This window comes from Dendronephthya gigantea, unplaced genomic scaffold, assembly GCF_004324835.1.
Source record: "Dendronephthya gigantea isolate DGI-Jeju-01 unplaced genomic scaffold, DenGig_1.0 000010F, whole genome shotgun sequence".
Lineage (NCBI taxonomy): Eukaryota > Metazoa > Cnidaria > Anthozoa > Malacalcyonacea > Nephtheidae > Dendronephthya > Dendronephthya gigantea.
The window spans coordinates 1,557,140-1,573,117 of record NW_021163020.1 but is presented as its reverse complement, the minus strand read 5'-3'; the positions used below and the strand labels follow the sequence as shown (position 1 = coordinate 1,573,117).

Sequence of the window (15,978 nt, the reverse complement as noted above, 5' to 3'; positions counted from 1 at the left end):
CGTCACATCTTTGATGACGTTTTCCTTTCACTGATCTACAGTGAAAACTGGATAGGTTTTCTCACTTAGGTCAAAGAAAATCACTATTAAAATATATTTCTATTTTCCTTGTCCACAAACGATATTAATACAAACATTTGAAGTCCAATCATTTTTCAAAAACACATTTTACATCTACAATTCTTATATTATACAATCTCTATGAAAGTATTTATGTGGACTGTTTAGTTTTTACCACATCTTTGTGGTTCATTGTGATAAATTATACTGTTTAGTATCTTCTTTGCCGTCTCAATTTGGAGGGGATGCGGAACGGCGAGGTGATTCACGTTTCTCAGAAGGTGAACGAGATTCACGACGTGGAGAACGGGACCCAGACCTGCCTCTTCTCGGTGAAGGCGATTGACTCTTTCGGGGGGAACGTGATCTAAACAGAGCAATAATTGCAATATAGCTTGTCAACTCCCCCAGGATACAATTCTATCTAAAAAAATGCTTGACATGATGCTGTTACAGTAATATTTTTACCTTCTAGGTGATCTTGAACGAGAACGCCCTTGACCGCCTGGGGGGAAACCCTTACTCTACAGTAGAATAATTAAATAGTCATATTTATACAATGATTTAAAAGTTTTGAAATACTTTTTTGTGAATGTCGGATAAAATTTGATGGAAAGTTGTTTGAAGATGCTGTTGCATTGCTTTTTGGTTATATTGGAACATACCTCAGTTAATTTGATGCGTTTACCCATTAACTCAGAACCATCTAGTTTTCTGATAGCTCTTTTCATGTCATCTTCATTTGCAAATTCTACAATACTGAAAAACAAAATCACCTCACCAATTTAAGTTATCACCTTCAATAACACATGTATAATAACACATGGTATCTAAACCCAGCCTTACCCTTCGCCTGCTCTGTCTTTGTGACATTGTGAGAAGGTTACTTCACCAACTTGCCTCATGTAGTCTTTCAAATCCTGACAAAAATACTTGCTTAATCAATTTTAACAAATATTAAAAATATTGATCTTTAACACAACAGATACTTTGCAGGATCTTGCAAGAGCAACTTAGATTGTTAGGGTTAAAATAAACATAATTTTCTGCCAGAAAATTACTGTTTTAAAATTAGCTGCCAAGGAAACTGAATGTTTGCAATTGAAAGAATCATATTATGAAATCAGTTCACATTCTGTTTATCTTGCCTTACCTGCTAAAGACAACAAATCATTAATTGACCCAGGACTTTGAATCAACAATGGTTGCAAAGCAACCACAAAAACTGGCAACTATTCACATGTGACATGATGAAATGGTCAAGTGGAAATGACTTCCAATCATCGCTACCAAAGCTTTTTCGAAAACAGCAAACACTCAACCGATGTCACCCAAACTAATCTAATGTCCACCAATTTAGCACAAGCTCCAAAAACACCAGAAAAGCTCTGGTAAGTGCTAAGGCAATTGAAGCGACCACTGACATGCTGAACTGAAAAACCATGGTGAATGGAACACCAACCAATCAAATTTAACCAAATTAAACCATATCTAGTGTTGGCTACAACTGTGGACCATATCTAGTGTTGGCTACAACTGTGGACCAAATATAACCGAAACCACCTGTTTGGTACAAAAGCAAACTTACTTATTATTATAATCCTACAGGTTTCAATTCTTTAAGAGTACCCAGCAAATTTCACACAAACTCTTCTAGAACTATTCCAAAAGAGTTGCTCTGCATTGTTTGCAATAAGTCACTCATTTTTTATTTACTCACCTGCCAACCAGCTCTTGTAGACAAATTCTCAACAACAACTCTCCATTGTGTGTTATAAGGTGAACCATACCTATGAAGTACCATCAAAGAGTTGCAATGTCGTATTCATAGGCATCTTGTGATTTGCGTTCAAAACATTTATCTATACCAACTTGAACATACTTTTCCCGGAATGTAAAGCCTCCACCTCCATTACGACCACCATAATCACGTCTTCCACGATCATACCCACCACCACCTCCACTCCTGTATCCACCAGACCTTGATGGTCGTGCATGTTCCACTGTGACCCTGGATGATAACATACACCAAGTTTTATTAAGTTATGGCATATAACATTAAGTTATGGCATATACATGATTTACTGTCTTTCAAATTGAGATGTCTGTCTCTCTGCAATGTCATGTTATTTACACAGCAAACAGTCCTAGCATAGGTAAATGTCTAAAATGACAGCAATTTCCTTGTACAAAACAGGTCCAAACTAATTGTATACCTATCTCCCAGTAGATCTTTGTTATTTAGATCATGAACAGCGTCGTCAGCGTCACGAGATTCCTCAAATTCCTATAAAAAGAGAAGACATACGTCCTGATTTCTTGAAGACAATAGCAGCAGTAAGAAGATCTAAGAAGGCAGTATAAGACCACTCACTATGAACGCGTAACCAAGTTTTAGATGGATATCTTGTATACGACCATAGCCTTTAAAAAATTTCTCTATATCTCGCTTATCCGCGCGATGCGGAAGTCGACCGATAAACACTCTAGATCCTCGTTCGCGACTCATACCGTCAGTTTTTTTTTGGAAAGAAGCACCAAGAAATGAAATTATTTAGAAGTAGGAACAACACAACACGTTCGTACCTGCCTTAATCCTGAATATTTAATTAGCCTTCCCAAGGTACCTTACGGGCAGCATTCACCGACCTGAAAAACGCAAGGCGCCAATGACACGGCGGGTGCGATACTGCGCTGCAGGTTGGTGCGGCACGAGGTTGGGCCATTGAGTCGGGTCAACTTAGGTGGTTCGTGGGTGGCCCAAACGTGGGCGCATACCTCTTTTATACGCATTTCAATTCAGAAATCGTGCAATACAGCGAGCAATTTGCATTGCAAATAACCCCCTGTAAATCACCCCTTGAATTACACTTTTACAAATAAACTACAAGATCCGTGACATCCATTTTGGCATTGGGTTAATAGACAATGATTTGACACGATTAAGCCGAAACTACTTTTAATAATGACAGGATAAACTTCCCAACATAGCCCTAGGAAATAACATCGATAACATCTAATTCTTTGTTCACTTCATTAGCATGCATAAAGGTCAAAGTCTACTAAGTCTAAGGATAAAATATGCAGAGAACGAACGCTAAAGAAATAACGCTAAGAAAGCTGCTTTGAAAACCCATTTGTGAACCCGAATGTCCAAAAATTGTTTGAACAACGTCCTTATTAGGGTTATAGGAAGCATTATACGCGAAATGCAAACACCTGCCCTTATATTTATTTTGGTCAGTATACTTGAAAGAGTCGCCCCACATGCTCTCACACAAGTCTTTGCCATCTTTGTATAGTTCCTTAAAAGTCGTACAGTTTCGTTTGCACGTGTTGTGACCATCTGCGGTGAAGTTAAAATCAGATCCCCAATTCTTAGCGCAGCTTCTGTCGTTTTTGCAGGCATCAAACCAATCGTCACAATAGTTTGAGCATACTGGAGCGTCGTTGAAAGACTTCGGAATCTTCGGCTTAGCCCAAAGACCCACGTAAGGCGAGCAACTGTAGAAGCATTCGACTTCAACCATAAATTTTTGACATTTCTGGGATAAGTTACCGCATAAGGTCCACGAGAAGTTACCAATCTTTTCGATCACATTTTTCGCCAGTTGATTCGTGAATTCAGACGTACAACATGAACTGTTTTTGAAAACGTGACAGGCTTTATAAGAATCGTCCTCTCTACTTGGTTTTGCCTTATGCCTATCTCCAGGCAAACATACTCCCTTCACCTCATGAGTGCTTCTTGCCAAGTGAAGAGAAGCGAAAGTCACGACACAAACGACGAGCCACTTCATAGCGTTCATCTTCTTTCAACGACTGATATCCTACTTTGATAAGCACGTTCTTTTAAAGATTTACGCAATTTACGTAATTTATTATGTAACACTTGAATGCTATATCAACCATGCCGACCACAAACGCAACAAGAACTAAAGTTATGAAAGCATTTTACTTAAATACTTCATGTCATGTTCGCTTTCTGCGTGCGCATTGTTTCTATGTCTGTCAAATACGGTTTAGTATTTCAAAATGTGTCATAATTAAACATCCTACAGTGTCACAGACAAAACAGTTAACAGGGCATTCGTTTTGTTATGTTTCGTCCCGTGGCGTGCCGTGTGTGAAAACCTACTTCTCACGACCTTGTCACTCATTTTTTGTTTCGCAATTTTTTTATTATAAATTATTTGTTTCTTCATTGATCGAAGGAAGATTGATGATTGATCGACTCAACTTTTAGTGCTTAAATTGGTGAAATTTTTTTTTAACACATGTAACAACACACTGAAGGTCATTGCCACGATGAATGAGTTAGAATGACGCATCAATTTCAGTTCAAAGTTGAATTTTTTTTAAAATATGTGCAAAATTAGGAATTAAATTACATTTACAAATTACATTCTTTACCATTATATGGATACATCCAACGTTTTAGTTTACAAAATGTACAAATTTATGAAATGCACGAATACTTCACACTTGAAAGTCCAACACTGGCAACAGAAAAATCAGCTATTTTACAATCGAGTAGAATACTGGGTACACTTGATACTGAGAGGGATTAGTGGTCAGATTACCAATGGTGCGTTTCAGGGAGGGCAAACAACTTTAGGAATGCACGAAGGCCCTCTAGTGGCCACACAAGCGACCGGTGGGACCAGACCCAGTGCTTTTGGACTGAAAAATGCCTAATAAAGCATGTACTAGTAAGTTACCTATATTAAATTAATTTAAGGGGGATTTCGTTTGAAACGAAGGTCTCTTATATTTCAGGCATTTTAGACACTATTCATGACACTGTCCATTACAATCGACTTGCAGTCGAAGAGAATCAACGGTCACCTATCCTCCTCGGATATTTGTACAAGTAAACCAGATAAGACAATTCTTGAGGGCAGTTCTAGATACCAGTCCCTAGCATCTAACTCCGTCTCACTGTTCGTGCCAGTGCACTTCGTGTAACCTTGAGAAGGCAAACGGATCTCAAAAGCCACTTGCATGCTTGATCGCTTCCCAGTCGTCGTGTCTGTAAAACTAAATGAAACAGATCCCCAGTTATTAGTTAACACAGCCGGGGTGGGTAATACTCCAGAGAATCCAGTGAATATTTAGATCAGTGGATCCAACAAGCAACTCACAGAAATTTTTTAACATTGGTAAGCGTCGTTGCACGAACAATACTTGGTGACACAACAATTTTCTTGTCTCCATGTCCGCTGATCAAGTGACTGCTTCTTTGAGGTGGCAAAACGGTACCTCTGTCCAGCGTTCGTCGTATGGAACCCACGTGCACAACAGTGTATGCTAAATGGTTCTTGGAGAACACTTCGACAGAATTCAAATTCGGAGGTAGTCTAAATATGTGGAGTAAAATTTTAATTAGCCGACCAGCTATTACTTTCGTGGGTGGGCGAGCGTCCCTCTTGAGAAGTGGGACTGGTCACTAAGGGAAAAATCAAAGAAAGTAGAAGAATACAAGGGCTGCCAAATCGTATGCGGTTTGGTTTGTGGTGCAACTCTGTATACAGGGTTGTAATATAACAGGTTGTTTGACCTTAATTCAAATTTGCACCATCCAGTTGGACGAGTGTATTCCTGAGGTGGATCACCGCTGACTGCGACACGATGCTCACCACGGGTATCACAACAAGTGGAACAGTAACATATAGCATTTTGCTCAAAGTATTGTTCTAGAAAATATATACAACAGAATAACGATACACTACTTGTAGTGAACATCAACAGCTGCTTCAATATGCGAGCTGCCTCCTCCCCTCAGTTTCCTGCAGTCCCTGTGCCTCAGGAAAATACCAATCAGCTTACCGGGTATTCCAAGGGTCATTTTAAATCTTTCACAACTTGTTTTGTATTCACAATTTGGACAGGAGAGCATTTTATCTAGAAGGAAAAACATCAAAACATTCATCAACTGATTGAGTGACTAATCGACCTGCTGGCAGGCTATTATACTCAGCTGTTTAGCAAACAACTAACCAAACGTAATCCACTCACCTTTGCTCTCCTCTAGTGATGCATCTTCTTCCTCGACTTTGTCATTTTCAGCGTCCTCCTGGCTCTCTTCCCCAGTCTTTAACTCGGGTATTTTGTTACACGGCACGATAAATAGTTGCTCGCATCTTCCATAAAGATCTAACATGGCGTATTTCGTTGGCGGAATTTCATGATCGATCAAACCTTTGTCAACGTCGTTCACAATGATGTGAAGACGATTACTCTCGTCACAAATCACTCCAACCCTATCACCCTCCCGCAGATCATCAAAATTGTACGCGTACTGGGAGTCGATCTAACAAAAAATTAATATCCAGCTTAGCCTTGCAAGGGATCATTTTGACGCATGCTAGAAATCTTACAGGAGCTGAAGTTCTCTAATAAGCAACCTTGTTTCCATTGACATGAATCTGTGATCCGTGAACAAACACACAGAAGTTAGAACGCAACGATAACGCGGTTGCTGGGAGATTTAGTTTGTCCAAGGAATGAGTAGCTAGCACACCAACTGCTAAGGATCCAGACCAACTTGGGTTGAGGGAGTCAACACGAACCTATACAACACAAAGCAAATAATGAAGAACCACCTGGACGAGGGTGACTCAATGGACAGATTGATACATGAACTTTACCACAATTACCTGGAACATTTCTTTATTCGCCAGCGGGTTGCGACTAAACACTAGTCCCTCGTTGAATGTCGACTTCCTCCGAGCCGTTGTACATGTTGCATCCATAATTATATTGAGACCACATTTCGTATGAAAACTTAGGCTGGAAAAATGGCAAGTTTTAAAAGTTTTCTTCTGGTGTCTGGATGGAGAGCAATAGGTCGAACTATTTACCGAAGGTTGTAATAAAGCTGTAACTCACTCTGGTATTTCTGACTCTGGTATCTGATTTGGGTTGGCTGTTGTCTCTTCATCTGAGCTGACATAGCAATCCAATAGAACTAAAAGAAGATGTATAATCATTAACTGACTGATGATGAGCATTCATTTGAAGAACTTCAAAGTTATGTTTGTATAATTTGTATAAAATCTTACTTCGGTTTGTTGTGTTTACGATTGAGACACTCTGGGTGTTGCCATAAACATCTACAACTCCGAAAACACCCTAAACACGTGCAGATTAATGAAACGTGAACAACATTGGAAAAAGCAAGTCGACAAAACAATTTTTTTTACCAACACAGCAAGATTTAGGAGGCAATAAAAATTCAACGTTCGTGCACCATCCAGTCTCCTTTGGCTGAGATTATGCGGATGGTCCCGTATCGGGCGTGAAGGAAGAGTTCTTACCTGCGGTATATCATTCGCTACAACACCTTTGTATTTACTATCAACGAAGACGTGTAATGAGCCATCATATTGAAGCTGCAAACCTATTCGAGATCCCTCCTGGAATGTAAGAATATTTACATTAAAAGATTCAAACCACAATGCATATTAACATAGAATCGACGTGGTCGAACACGAGTAATGCGTCAAGAATCAAGCGTACTTGCAGTCTATCCAAAGATACGCTGCAGCTTCTCACTTTGACATCGTCTCGGAATACGAAGGAGCCCGACAGAAATACAGTGTTGTTTCTCAATTCACTAATCTGCGTCGGGGTCTGGGTAGGAGGTACGTGTGACGTCACACCAATCGACAGGGAACCAGTCCACTTCTCGTCCAACTTGTCGATCCGGATTTCAAACACGGCCTCGTTTTCAAGAGGTTTGTCAGTGAATACCAGGCCATCGTTAAAACTACGTGCGCGGACAGCGGTGTGACCATGGTTACGGAAGGCTATGTTCTCCCCACAGCATGAATGAAAGGAGTACTTCAAGTCTGAAATGAATTACATTGATGGAGTAAATATAGGGCAAATGTCCTAGCTGACTGCGAATATGTTACACTCACCTAACATTGATTCATCTATGAGACTCTCGACAGATGAGGTTTTGCAAAGAGATCTTATTTCTTCTGATATGATGGAAACCTGCACGCACTGACCATACAAGTCGAATGTGGCAAAAACACCTGCATCAAGGAACATGATAATGATAATCAAAGAAAGCCTGCCTCCTCCGCAGGTCCAGTGTTATCACATAGTTCAGTGGCTGTAATAAGAAGTTGGCTATAATGCATGATGGGGTGATATGATATAATCCCCCATGCTTTGAAGTTCAAGTTCAAGTTCAAAGAAGACTGGATCTTCAGAAGTGAGAAATGACATAATGCAGAAGTTGAGTTGAAAGCTTGGTTTGTATACCTGGTGGAACAAGCGAGGCAGCAGTTCCTTTGTCTTCACCATTCACGAACACATGAAATGTCCCATCTGATTTTCTCATTACACCAACTTTAGTTCCCGTTTCCAACTTATCAAGATCTGTGCCATAGCCATTAATTATCGTTGTCCCATCATGCATCACACTTGCGCCACTAACGACCCAGCAATGGTGGTTAAGGTCCGTCAAGGTGATTGGCAACTCCAGGTCAGGTGGAGCAAGGCTCAATAATCCCACCTCAAGTGAACCTGACCACCTGAAAGACAAACACTGAATATTGTACACTAACCTGTGGTGAATAGAGTAATCTAACACAGGCAAATGCCTGTTAGGGATAAATATCAACATTGAATACAACTATCAAGGAAAAGAACAGTAGAAAAGAACAGTAGAAAAGAACGACAACCTATCTGTAATCTGCTCGATTACGACTTCAAAAAGCTGGTCATCTTCTAATGGTTGTTCACTTATAACAACTGCATGGTTGAACTCTGTTAAAGCATTAAGTCTCGAGGCTCCTGTTCTGCCTTCATTTAACACTATCAAACGACCATGTGATTCACTGAATTTAAGGACTCTTTCTGCAGCCGTCTGGTTATCAGTGCCACCAGCAACAATTTGCAAATCTTGAGTGGTAGGAACTGTATTGCTTGGTGGCAGAGTTTCTGCACAAAACATAGTTGTATTTTACAATGGGATAATGATTAAGGGAAGGCCCACTTTAATCTCTTTTTATGTACACATTCTGTCCTTACCTTTGTTTGCATCACTCTTCACAATGCTTGCTTTCACAGCCTGACCATAGATATCAACAACTCCATAGAAAGGTGTTGAAAGATCCGATGTAGCTGGGCCAAGATCCATCCCATTGTAATAGAAATGCAAAGTCTTATCTGATTGAATGCAGACACCCAGCTTGTCCCCAACCTTTATAAACAGTGAAATGTTCATGTACGTGACAAAACACCAAGGGCCAAAAGTGCTCTTAGGGCCCCTGAAATCTTTTACAAGTAATTAGCTGGCAATGCCTTTGTTGATTGAAAGAAACAGGGACCTGTGCTGACCAATTTGTCCAAGGACTATGGTTGGCTGGATTTGAGAAATATATAAATTTCCATATAATTACAGAAATTATAGTTGAATGTTAATCTTTCAAACACAGTAGAGGTACCTTATATGAAGCAGTATTTCTTCCATATGCCTCAAGGATTGTGACACCATTATGAACAATGGCACCCCCAGAAAACATCCATGTGCCAGTTGTAAAATTTGTCATGGTACCTGGGAGTGAAAATGTACCAGGGGCATGAGTGGTCACACCAATCTCCAGTGATCCAGCCCATTTATCAATCACTTCCTCGATTTCTACTTCAAGAAGTTCATCTAATGCCAAAGTTCGGGATGTCAATGCTATTCCAAAGTTGAAATCCTCATTTGGGCTTGAAAAATAGGGATACCGTAAATGAAGATAGTTGATATGTGAAAAAAGAAAATCTTGATAAAACATTATATTGATAACTATACAAAGAACTTTGTTGATCAATAAGACATTCTCTTAATGACGTTAAATAGTAAGAAAACTTGATGTTCTACAAGGTTTGATAACTTTGACTGGTTTAATTAATTTAAAGCAAGACTCAGTCAATCAAATTTGGGTGAATCATCAAGCTTTCTGTGTTTGATGTCATTATCAGAAAAGTCTGTTCATAACACTTACTTTGTTCTCAACACAGTTTTTCTGTTGTTTGTGAGTTTTACATGAGAACCACATTGTGGATGAAAATGCAGTGTATTGTTATCAGTTAGAAACATGTCTTTGTCTAGAAATATATATGAATGAAATTCTGTAAGTTCAAAATTAAAACGATTAGAAAATAAATCAAAATATGGCAAAAATATTAGCTAATGGGTTAACAAGCTATCTACCAGAGTCTCTTGTTAAATAACTAACTCACTGCATGTAATATTCCACTGTAAGTCAGCTTTAGCTAAAAACTTGGTTACAGATTGACCAAAGTTTTATGAATGCACATACCATTAGTTTTGATATCTGAACTTGTGTCATCATCCATATCGCCTGAATAAAGTTTTATTTCCGAACACCGTCCATATACATCAATCACAACAAAAACTTGACTGGGTATGTCTTTGACAGCACAACCCATATCTTTACCATTGATGAAATAATGCAATTTCCCCCCCTCTAATAACATAACTCCCACCCTATCGGAGACCTTTAATTCTTCCAGGTTGGCAGAATAATCGTCCCGAATGGACAGACCGTCTTGCAGCACACTACTTCCAGCAAGAACCCAAGTGCCATCTCGTAAATGAGAGATACTTGCTGGGACAGTATCAAACGCACTGGGATCGCATTTTGTCACTCCTATTGCTAACGAACCCGACCAAAGTGTCATTTTTTTCTCAATTACGACTTCGAATAATGTTCTCTCTACTAAAATAGCTTTACTAAACACCAAACCATTGTCAAATTCTGATTCTGGATGTGATCGAGCTGCCCTTCGTTGATTGTGGCTTAAAACAATTCCACTTCCACATTTTTCGTTAAACTCCAAACTAGACGCTGAATCCTGGATTCCTGCACTGGCAGCCATATTTAATATTTGTAAACAGATTTCACTGAGCTGTATAAATTATATCAGAATGAAAGAATAGAAGTTGGGAGAATTTCATAACTGCCATCTGATTTCCATTCAGTGCAAAATGTCACGCGATCGATTTTCTAAAATCGCATTTTTTTCGTGTTTATTCGAGCTCATTTACACGTAAGCTTGACGGATTGGATTTCCAAAAAAAAGGAATCGAAAAACTCCATATCATCACACTTTGTCTTTGGAAGAGATGGAAGGAAGGAAGGAGGTCGGAATATTTTTTCCAGAAAAATTCTTTCGTGTCGCCAAAAAATACGGCTAAAAGCTTGAAAATATCGTAAACACTAAACATGGCAATGGACAAGAAGCATCGAAGAGTTTTGCAGCAAAATACCGTGCGATTGATAAATGATTTGGACCCAAAGCAACTGTTAGGATATCTGTATCAAGAAGGAGTTATAATTGAGGAGGACATGGACAGAGTTCGCAGCAAGGCGACCCAAAAATTGCAAGCTGAAGAGTTGCTTCGTATTATACCAAGGCGAGGGGCCAAAGCTTTTGATCGATTTTGTGACGTGCTATATAAAATTGACGGACAGAGACATTTAGCGAAGATGTTAAAAGAAGATATCGAGGCTTCAAAGGGTATTTGGAATTTTCAGTATTTCGTGTTGCACCCCAGGGTCACTTTGCTAAAACTCTATATAACAAATTTTCAAATCATTTTCTACAGGTAGTGAAGGCCAAGTAACTACAGACAGCCCACCTGGCTTGCAGCAGAGATTGAGTCCAGAACAAATTACGATCCTTCCGACGGACACACGTTTCCTTCCTCAAAATATATTCACAGATGCAGAAAATGTGTACAAAATGAAAAGCAGACCACGAGGACTTTGTTTGATCATCAACAACTCACAATTTGCAAGCCATGCAGACCTGAAGCAACGTGATGGCTCAGATGCAGATGCACTGAACCTGCAGAAATTATTTTTGTCTTTACACTACACCGTCACAGTACTACGGAATACGACAGCAAGTGTCCTGATGGATAAAATTCAAGAATTTGCATTGCGACCAGAACATAGTACCATGGACTCTGTTGTGGTTTGTATCCTGAGTCATGGAATGCCAGGACAGATATACAGTGTGGATGGGAAACTTATTCCTATTACGAATTTAACAGCAGCATTTAATGGTCAAAATTCAAAACATCTGATTGGTAAACCTAAACTCTTCTTTATTCAGGCTTGCAGAGGAGGCAAGGTATGTCAGCAATATGACTTCATAATCCAAACTTTTTTTTTTGTCCAAACTTTTCACTCGTCTGTGGTATAAACTAGGCTATTGTTTTGTTTCAAGATGGATCATGGTGCAAGCACCGACCAGGTAGACTCTGGCGAGGTGACCATCAAAAGCACTTCAGATGTATTGCATGATCTATATGAGGGTACAGATGAGACAGATTCAAGTTCAGATGCCCTAGTTCCAGCTGAAGCAGACTTTCTGTTGGCATACTCAACAGTTCCAGGGTTTGTGTCTTGGCGGAATTCCGAGAAAGGATCATGGTTTGTTCAAGCACTGTGTGAGATATTTATGACATATGCAGGTCAGGAAGACCTTGTCAGCATGCTCGTTAGAGTTAACGGAAAAGTTGCCCGAGAATTTCAATCCTATGAACAGAAAAAGCAAATTCCATCCCCTGTTGTCAGATTGACTAAAAAACTGTATTTCTTTCCTGGTGTTTAATGGAAGTAAAATATTCAGCATTTAGTTAATTTCATTAATTGGTAGGTAAATGTACACAGGCGTTGTTACTAAATGCTTAGTAAATATCAATCCAACATTCACTGAACCTGGATTGACACTAAATACAAAATAAGTGGAAACAGATGGTATAATTAATAATAAGCAAATATTGTTTTTATAACTGCTTCAAAAAATGATTGTTAAATTTCCTACAATAATTTGTCTGGTGTCCAAAAAACTTACGAGTTTATAAACAAAGTAATACATTTAAGATTAGTACATTATTGTTTTATACAATTCCAAGATGATTTTGCCGAATTGTCATAATAGGTCTTTGTGTTCTTTGTGATTCACATGTTGGTAACAAACGCTGGTTAGAACTGAGTGAACTGGCAAGGAATCTTGCTGTATCTCCTTGCTCTAATGTTACTTCCTCCTCATCATCATCATTAAGCAAAGCTTCTTCATATCTTGGTAAACTAGTTGGAGCATGATTCAAAGCTTCATTATATGTTGGTGGGGCACCAGTTTGAGAAGGAACCTGACATGCATAATCATCATCTTCAAGACAAGGCTCACTTGGTTCTCTTTGAATGTGAACTGAGCGATAAACTGCTTTTCGCCAGGTTCTCCATAACCAGACAACCATGACAATTGATGCAATAAATGCAATCAGCACCCAAAGGGCATATAAAGCTTTGCTGCATTTCTTCTTAGGACAATTTAGTTCATCACTACCATTCAAGCAGTTCTGTGTACCATCACAAACAGCGTCTTGGTTTATGCACTCACGACTATTGCATGTAAATTCTTCATCCAAGCATACACCTTGATCAACTTGTCTGTAACTGAAAAGAAATGTTCCAGGTTCCAATTCTTTTGACACTGCCTTAATCATAAGTCGGTTTGTCCGGGAAGTCAGTGAAATCCTTTTAACAATTTGACGGCAGTCACTTCTAATTTTTACAGCATTACTGACCCAGCCATCATACACTTCTACTTGTCCATTCATACAACCTGCCCCACTTCCAGTTGTGAAATTAAACTCAAGGTATTTCAATTTGATATAACCACGTTGGACTTCAATCTTCCAGGTGCACTCAGCTCTTTTAGGATACGGAAATGGGTAACCATAGGAATAAATATAACCAACATTGTTTCTAAGGAATCCCCCACATGGTGTTATGCTTTTGTTTGCAGCTTCAAATTCTGCAGCAAAATCAAATTTGAGTACTGATGAAGATTGGCAAAGCAAGGACAGTTCTCGCCCCCTAGAGAACACATAAGGAGACTTTAACTGCCCACACAATCGCTCCGGACCATGACGAGTGTTTTTAAGCTCCACAAGAGCCATTTCTTTGACGATGATAAAGTCTGTAAAACACATTTCTGAGTAGACCTGGGACCTTCCAACAGTGAAATTTGTAAATGTCAATTTAACATACCCATAAGGTACCTCAATCGTAAAAAGGTAACGATTAACATTAGAAAAGTTTGGATAAGCTGAAGTAGCGATCTTTCCATAGGTCCCTTGGAAATACTGGCCACATACTGCGTGATAATCCGCTCTGAATTTGTTGACCGTAGTAAGATTTTCACGTACGTTGCTGGTAGAAGAATAATACTTTACTCTGAGAACGTTTTTGGAAGAGTAAATGTTTATAGGTTTGTTATTTGAACAATATCGACCTATGTGACGTGAGGTCGATTTCAAACCATCGTAAAATTCCACATAATCCTCCTTGCAAACACAACATGATGTCTCGATCTCGAATACACGGATTCTCAGCTCGATTCGAAAGCCTTTAGGGACTTCGATTTCCCAAATACAGGTCGTAGGACCCATAAAATGCCCCAGATTTTCTGCCGATAACAGCGTCCCGTTCTCAGATGTAAGTCTTTTTACTTTCTCACAGGCTAATGTATATTTTGTTCGAAGACATAACAGCATGAAACATAATGATAACAATACGATTGATCTTTGTTTTGACAGGTTTTTAGAATACATCATTCAATTCTTGATATCGTTAATAGTTCATACCCAAGTTCCACATTTATTTTGAAATAACAGTATATCACTTACAGAAAGCTTTCACCACATAAATGTTTCCAGGGTGTTTTTTTTGGACCACAGCGAAGTAATTTAATACTGGTTTTGTCAACCGTATTGATTTTGATAACAATCGGAAGTTCATGAATAATCTGGCGCGCATAAATTATCGCGAATAAATAATAAATTTAGAGCAGAGGTATGACAATATTGTGAAAAATACTTGCAAACTATTTATATATTTATACCTCCAGATTTTCATCGACCGTCAATGTTTTTTGTTTCTTGGCCTTCTTGGATTTCTTGTTTGCTCGTTCAATCATGTGTGCCTCATTTAATTCCTGACTTATCTCCTTCATATGCTGGTTCTTTTAACAAAAATAGATTGTTTTAGATCAAGTGGTCTGCCGTCTGTGGGACTTGTAGCACCACTAAACTTTTAGGTCGGCTTCTAATGTGCCAAATGCATTTAAAACACTAGTTAATCAATGTATTAGACACATGAGAAGCACAACATTCAAAACAGGTCTTATTGAACTTACCAGAACAGAACTCCTCCTACTGATTAACACCACATCATCTGAATTAATGATGGTCCGTTTTGCATGCCTATTGTCCAAATGATACCTTAATCAGCTATGCTTAATTAATTAATTATAATAATTAATTATAGCTTTATTCAGGTGGTCATTACTTTGCAAAAAGCTCCAGATCTGTCGCAAAGGAACCTAAATTTCAAAACATATAACGCGTAGTAAGCATTTTACCAATGAAGGGGAAGCCTGTTGAGTGTTGACTGCAAACTGCCAAACTATATCTTTGCTACAAACCTATTTGTTTGAATGTTGTCTCTGTTAGAGCAGCTATGAATTGCTTGGAATAACGTAAATTTGTCTCTTCGCCTGCAATAAGCACACAACTTGAAAATAAAGTTTGAGTGAATCAAACGCGCTCAGGGCCTCATTATTATATAGAATCCAAAATGTCCATCTTACCGATTTCCTCGCATATTTTACCAACTGTGTAATGCAGGGCGGCTTTCAAGCGCTAAAATTAAAACAATAACTACTTGAGCTTACTTATAGTATTAAAGATGTTTTAAAAAATCATGAATTAAACCTGTTTATGTTCCAAATTCTCATACTCTTCATCAAAATTTTCATCTTCACTGTCAGCCATTTTGAAATCCAAATTCCCGCCAAAAAGTTCCACATTCT

General features: G+C 38.8%; 5 protein-coding genes across 5 annotated transcripts; 1 reads left to right on the top strand and 4 right to left on the bottom strand.

Annotated features, from left to right (window-relative positions):
- Positions 1 to 136: 136 nt before the first annotated feature.
- LOC114518161 (serine-arginine protein 55-like) lies at positions 137 to 2,646 on the bottom strand. Its single transcript, XM_028538102.1, has 8 exons — positions 2,435 to 2,646; positions 2,277 to 2,347; positions 1,943 to 2,071; positions 1,781 to 1,850; positions 907 to 980; positions 726 to 819; positions 529 to 584; positions 137 to 427 (listed from the first exon to the last, which is right to left on the bottom strand). The coding sequence occupies exons 1-8, from the start codon at positions 2,567 to 2,569 to the stop codon at positions 292 to 294; spliced, it is 765 nt and encodes a 254-aa protein (XP_028393903.1). The 5' UTR covers positions 2,570 to 2,646; the 3' UTR covers positions 137 to 291.
- A 1,787-nt stretch (positions 2,647 to 4,433) lies between these two features.
- LOC114517999 (neuralized-like protein 4) lies at positions 4,434 to 11,057 on the bottom strand. The gene is made up of 18 exons (XM_028537869.1): positions 10,389 to 11,057; positions 10,071 to 10,173; positions 9,525 to 9,792; positions 9,109 to 9,280; positions 8,760 to 9,018; positions 8,338 to 8,609; positions 7,986 to 8,105; positions 7,582 to 7,913; positions 7,380 to 7,478; positions 7,125 to 7,194; positions 6,952 to 7,030; positions 6,720 to 6,852; positions 6,468 to 6,632; positions 6,079 to 6,373; positions 5,890 to 5,964; positions 5,621 to 5,756; positions 5,205 to 5,420; positions 4,434 to 5,100 (listed from the first exon to the last, which is right to left on the bottom strand). The coding sequence occupies exons 1-18, from the start codon at positions 10,966 to 10,968 to the stop codon at positions 4,905 to 4,907; spliced, it is 3,570 nt and encodes a 1,189-aa protein (XP_028393670.1). The 5' UTR covers positions 10,969 to 11,057; the 3' UTR covers positions 4,434 to 4,904.
- Positions 11,058 to 11,082: 25 nt separating this feature from the next.
- Positions 11,083 to 12,723, top strand: LOC114518001 (caspase-3-like). Its single transcript, XM_028537871.1, has 3 exons — positions 11,083 to 11,610; positions 11,699 to 12,228; positions 12,325 to 12,723. The coding sequence occupies exons 1-3, from the start codon at positions 11,316 to 11,318 to the stop codon at positions 12,709 to 12,711; spliced, it is 1,212 nt and encodes a 403-aa protein (XP_028393672.1). The 5' UTR covers positions 11,083 to 11,315; the 3' UTR covers positions 12,712 to 12,723.
- A 264-nt stretch (positions 12,724 to 12,987) lies between these two features.
- Positions 12,988 to 14,735, bottom strand: LOC114518000 (tolloid-like protein 2). Its single transcript, XM_028537870.1, has one exon. The coding sequence runs from the start codon at positions 14,720 to 14,722 to the stop codon at positions 13,001 to 13,003; it is 1,722 nt and encodes a 573-aa protein (XP_028393671.1). The 5' UTR covers positions 14,723 to 14,735; the 3' UTR covers positions 12,988 to 13,000.
- Positions 14,736 to 14,979: 244 nt separating this feature from the next.
- Positions 14,980 to 15,952, bottom strand: LOC114518002 (centromere protein S-like). Its single transcript, XM_028537872.1, has 6 exons — positions 15,881 to 15,952; positions 15,757 to 15,808; positions 15,592 to 15,663; positions 15,456 to 15,489; positions 15,304 to 15,370; positions 14,980 to 15,129 (listed from the first exon to the last, which is right to left on the bottom strand). Exons 1-6 carry the CDS (start codon positions 15,938 to 15,940, stop codon positions 15,004 to 15,006), a joined length of 411 nt encoding a protein of 136 aa, XP_028393673.1. The 5' UTR covers positions 15,941 to 15,952; the 3' UTR covers positions 14,980 to 15,003.
- Between the last annotated feature and the right edge of the window lie 26 nt (positions 15,953 to 15,978).

Excerpts from the sequence above, each read along its gene's own strand:
- LOC114518002 (XM_028537872.1), bottom strand. The coding sequence starts at position 15,940 with ATGGCTGACAGTGAAGATGAAAATTTTGATGAAGAGTATGAGAATTTG. Across the intron at positions 15,490-15,591 it reads GACAACATTCAAACAAATAG|GTTCCTTTGCGACAGATCTG; the intron begins GTTTGTAGCAAA and ends TTTGAAATTTAG. Across the intron at positions 15,130-15,303 it reads GTAGGAGGAGTTCTGTTCTG|AACCAGCATATGAAGGAGAT; the intron begins GTAAGTTCAATA and ends TTTTGTTAAAAG.
- LOC114518161 (XM_028538102.1), bottom strand. The coding sequence starts at position 2,569 with ATGAGTCGCGAACGAGGATCTAGAGTGTTTATCGGTCGACTTCCGCAT. Across the intron at positions 820-906 it reads AAAGACAGAGCAGGCGAAGG|TATTGTAGAATTTGCAAATG; the intron begins GTAAGGCTGGGT and ends TTTGTTTTTCAG. Across the intron at positions 585-725 it reads AACGCATCAAATTAACTGAG|AGTAAGGGTTTCCCCCCAGG; the intron begins GTATGTTCCAAT and ends ATTCTACTGTAG.
- LOC114517999 (XM_028537869.1), bottom strand. The coding sequence starts at position 10,968 with ATGGCTGCCAGTGCAGGAATCCAGGATTCAGCGTCTAGTTTGGAGTTT. Across the intron at positions 9,281-9,524 it reads GAAATACTGCTTCATATAAG|GTTGGGGACAAGCTGGGTGT; the intron begins GTACCTCTACTG and ends CTGTTTATAAAG. Across the intron at positions 6,853-6,951 it reads CCAGAGTCAGAAATACCAGA|CCTAAGTTTTCATACGAAAT; the intron begins GTGAGTTACAGC and ends CCATTTTTCCAG.
- LOC114518000 (XM_028537870.1), bottom strand. The coding sequence starts at position 14,722 with ATGATGTATTCTAAAAACCTGTCAAAACAAAGATCAATCGTATTGTTA.
- LOC114518001 (XM_028537871.1), top strand. The coding sequence starts at position 11,316 with ATGGCAATGGACAAGAAGCATCGAAGAGTTTTGCAGCAAAATACCGTG. Across the intron at positions 11,611-11,698 it reads AGATATCGAGGCTTCAAAGG|GTAGTGAAGGCCAAGTAACT; the intron begins GTATTTGGAATT and ends CATTTTCTACAG. Across the intron at positions 12,229-12,324 it reads AGGCTTGCAGAGGAGGCAAG|ATGGATCATGGTGCAAGCAC; the intron begins GTATGTCAGCAA and ends TTTTGTTTCAAG.